This window comes from Frankliniella occidentalis, unplaced genomic scaffold, assembly GCF_000697945.3.
Source record: "Frankliniella occidentalis isolate FOCC.00 unplaced genomic scaffold, Focc_3.1 Scaffold4053, whole genome shotgun sequence".
In the NCBI taxonomy this organism is placed as follows: Eukaryota; Metazoa; Arthropoda; class Insecta; order Thysanoptera; family Thripidae; genus Frankliniella; species Frankliniella occidentalis.
Genome location: NW_026271102.1, coordinates 2,242 through 6,187, shown reverse-complemented (window position 1 = coordinate 6,187; position 3,946 = coordinate 2,242). Strand labels below are relative to the sequence as shown.

The following is a 3,946-nucleotide window of genomic DNA, read 5'->3' as shown; positions in this document are numbered from 1 at the left end:
CAGTAAATAAAAGGGTCTTCCTCCTCGACCTCGCCACCTTGCTTGCACAGGCCTGCACAGACCCCAGATGAGCCGAAACAATACCGTCTTTCCAGCCCCCTTTCCTTCATTCCTCTGAATGCCGCGCTAGCCGCAGACTCCAGATAGCACATTGCAACAGAATGTGGATAAACAGGAAAGAAATCTCATACTTTTTAAAAGTTCTACTGGGCAAAAATAACTGTAACTGATATTAGTTACAGTTACAGAAAAAAATGTAACTAGTTACAGCTACAGTTATTTAGTTTAAAAATGAAACTAGTTCCAGTTTCAGTTGCTCCAAATTGTAACTAGTTACAGTTACAGAAACTAGTTAAGTTAAATTTTTCCCATCCCTGCTGGGCATCCACCTGCCGTCCGGCGAGCGCTACCTCATCAATGGCGGCACCAAGTTGCTCGACGGACGGGGGCCGACGGAGGGGCCCGCGGTGTCCGTCGGGCTGTGCGGCCGGTCCTCGTGCTGCGTCCTCAGGATAAACGGCTTCTACAACGGCCACGCGGGCAAGGCGGACGCCATCCTCATCGAGCACAACAACCTGCTCTCGAACGGCTCCTCGAGACTCGTGCAAAAGGTGCGACCCTCCCGCTGGTCTGCGCTCGGGGATAAAAGGGCGCGACATCTTGAAAATAGAAAGGTCACACACTTACTTGCAATGTGTGTGATACTTGGCACGCACTTTCAAGTGTTTGTAGGTGACACGCTTCGCATGGTGGGACATGGAACATTGCAGTATCCATAACATGTTCCACTGGTGGTCAGAGGCAGCTATGACAGCTCTCTGATCAATCCGCGGTTCCCTTCACAGGATCCAGACCCCCGGAAGCTGCCCTTATGGCTCGTTGAAGGCTCTGATAACGACTACATGGTCATGTACGTGGCCAACAACAACCAGGCGATGACGGTCACCCTGGCAGACACCCCTTGCCAAAAGAAATACCGCGACCTGACAGTGCAGTGCCGTCCAGATGAGACTCAGCTCTTCGTCCAGTCCACGGGGGTGGGCTATGCCCTCATAAATCTTGGTGCTGGTAAGCTCCCAAAAGTACATTACGCACAGACAACGGCGATTCTTGTTTTAGTGTTTAATTTTGTTCGTAAATTTATGTATGAGTTCATGTGTGCAAAAATTAGACACATCGTGTTGTCTAAGTAGCTTATGTATCAATTGATGTGCAAACTTTCGACTTTTGCGAAACGTATAGCAGCTACCATCTGGTTCTCACTGACGGCATTAAAGTTCGTTTGTCCAAGTGTGCACAAATTAGAAGTTTGCGAAACATCTAAAATCTGCACACCACGCAATTTATGCAACGTCAGTTAGACCCTATGTAATGTGCAAAGTATCGTTGGGGGGTTGTTAAAGGATTTGTTAAGCCTTTTTGTAAAATTAAGGAATATAGAAATTACAGAATAAAACACTACTTGTGATAACTTCTTAGTATACACCTGATTTTTGTTCACAGGGAGGAAAGAGTGGCTGTGGGGACCGACGCTGTCTGCCGGTGACCAGGTGACCCTGAAGATGCGCGTGGCCTCCTCCAGGTACACCTCCTCGCTGTACGTGGGCCTGTGCTGGTGGCACGAGTGCGCCACCGTGGTGATTGCGACCCCGGCCAGCGCGGGCACCGGGAACCTCGCCTTCGGCAGCGGCTTCACCGTGTCCAACAACCCCAACGACGACTTCTCCGTTGTTCTAGTTGCATGTGGTTATCCAGTGTGAGGATGTAAAAGGATTAAATGAGAAGGTCCGAACTCCAGTATGGTTGATGAGATAAGAGAGTCTTTATTGGTTCAGTACGTCAGAGGTCAGTTCGCATAGGCGCTGGTGGCGCTATCCTACGGCAGGTAGCGTAAGCTTTACGTAGACAATGCAGACGACGGCAGTGATGCCAACTCACGTCTAGAACATCTCCCCCCTTTTGGGAGACAAGTATCTGTCTCTTAACAAGTTGGCTGCACTGACTTAACTAACAGCCTGTTGACATGAGAAATTGCAACTGCAAACAACTGGTAAACAATTCAGTTTTTCTGCTAGTCAGACAAAGCCTGTGTTAGCAATGGTTGTCTAAGTTTTTGTTGTACTATTCAATATAATACAGCTCCAACAATTCGTCAGTTTGTTTACTAGTCTTTGAGACCTCACTGTTAACTGGAAAGTTATTAGTGGGACTGACGGACAATAGTTATCTGGTGGTCTGGTGATCTATCCAAGAAGTGATAGGAACTTTGGGGTTATGCTGAACCTTTACACGATTCTGATATGTTTTTACATCAGTTGGTTTTCGGTGAACAGCAGAGTACATGTGGTGTGCTTGACACTACAGTTTCACTTTGCTTTGGGTCATAACCCACTACACCTACTTTAACTGTGTCTTAGCCTAATGCCCTAACTTCGTCAGCGACACAGGTGGTTGTTTTCTTGTGCCAGAGATATACATTTCTGCACTTGATGTCAAATGACTTTTGTTACATAAAGCTCAAAATGACATCATCCAGTCCCATGACTGATTCCTTTACTTCCCCTTTCTTTCCTTTTTCTTTTTTAGATTCACCTTCATCACCCTCCTTTTAATAATGGAGTAACTAATTTGTGCAATGAAGTCCAACTTTGTGGCAAAGTTAACTCATTATCAAAGTGCAGAGTCACCAAGGAACCCCTGAACACTTGATGTTTGTGCTGCATTGTTTGGTCAACCTGACATCGACCAATTACTTCATAGATTTTGCAAAGAAGTAACGCCCACTTTGGAAGTGACATGTTTGCCGATCCTTAGGAGTATTCAATTGTGATGAGCGTCACGATGGGAATAATTTGTTCACCTTGTTATTCTCATTGTTCAATGAATGTTTTCCACATCAGTCTATAACTGTTGTGACTCCCGGATGGCTTGATGTGACAGGTTTCGCAGCACACGCAACACACTAACTTTTGTGTGCCCGTGTAAAGTAATGTTATTGCTTTTGACATGAGTGCTGGTATTGCATGAAGCCACTGTTGGGTCCAGCAAGTAACCTCTAGGCCATTCGAGTCTGTGACAAATTGCTTTCCAAACTGTGTATGCCATTATTTATTTTTTACAATAATAAGCAAACTTTGGTTTGGTGTAATGGTTAAACCTTTTTGTGTATCAGCTCACACAAGCAGTTTGGTTACGAAGAGGGCACCGCTTTTGTCAGTATTTGTCTTTCACCCAGTACAGTTGTGACATTGTGGAGAATTATTTTAATTTTCCGTGTCATAACACAATCTAGGTGGAATGATACTTTTCTAATTTATAGAACATTACTCTTACACAAGTGATGCATTTGTTTGCCCTCATTACACTAAGTATTGTGTAATAGAGATGGTCAAAATCAGTAATGAGAAACAACTTTTTAGAGAAGTTTTCTTTTATCTCTCTGAGGGAGTGACTCACTCAGTTTGGTGCAGTGACTAGTGAGAAGTCCTGCACTATCTCTGGCAAACATAACTACCTTCAGGCTTACTTTAGTGGGGAACTAGTGCACAGCTTGATATGTTGTCAGAGATTTGTGGAACTTCATATTTGTTTTCTTTTTTGAAACAAGAACCAACCCACAGAGCACTGCTCTGTTTGGGCATTTCACCCTTTGTGTCGGGTGGATAAAATCTGCAACTTACTTGAATGCCTTTTTTCCACTTTTCACATTTAGGATAAGTAATGGGATTGCAAACTCAAAAACCCAGTGGGATAAAAAGAGTGAACCTGTATCACCAGGTGATAAATGTCATCCCTATAGGGCTGACAAACTGAACAGCTTCGAGTTTCGAACTGTCACTATGGGTTTATTAGAGTCTCACCTCTGTTCATACCCAATAGTGCTTCCCCAAGATTGTTTGGACAAAAGGCTGAATTCTTTTTTGTTCTAAGCATTAGTAAGAAGTTT

The 3,946-nt window shown here is 44.3% G+C and overlaps 1 protein-coding gene across 1 annotated transcript; it reads left to right on the top strand.

The window, feature by feature from the left end:
• Nucleotides 1–374: 374 nt before the first annotated feature.
• LOC113213755 (uncharacterized) lies at nt 375–1,723 on the top strand (the record flags this gene model as incomplete). Its single annotated transcript, XM_052276709.1, is given in 3 exon segments — nt 375–611; nt 846–1,068; nt 1,504–1,723. Coding segments are annotated over 2 exon segments (386 nt in total), but the record flags the coding sequence as incomplete, so codon positions are not given.
• Between the last annotated feature and the right edge of the window lie 2,223 nt (nt 1,724–3,946).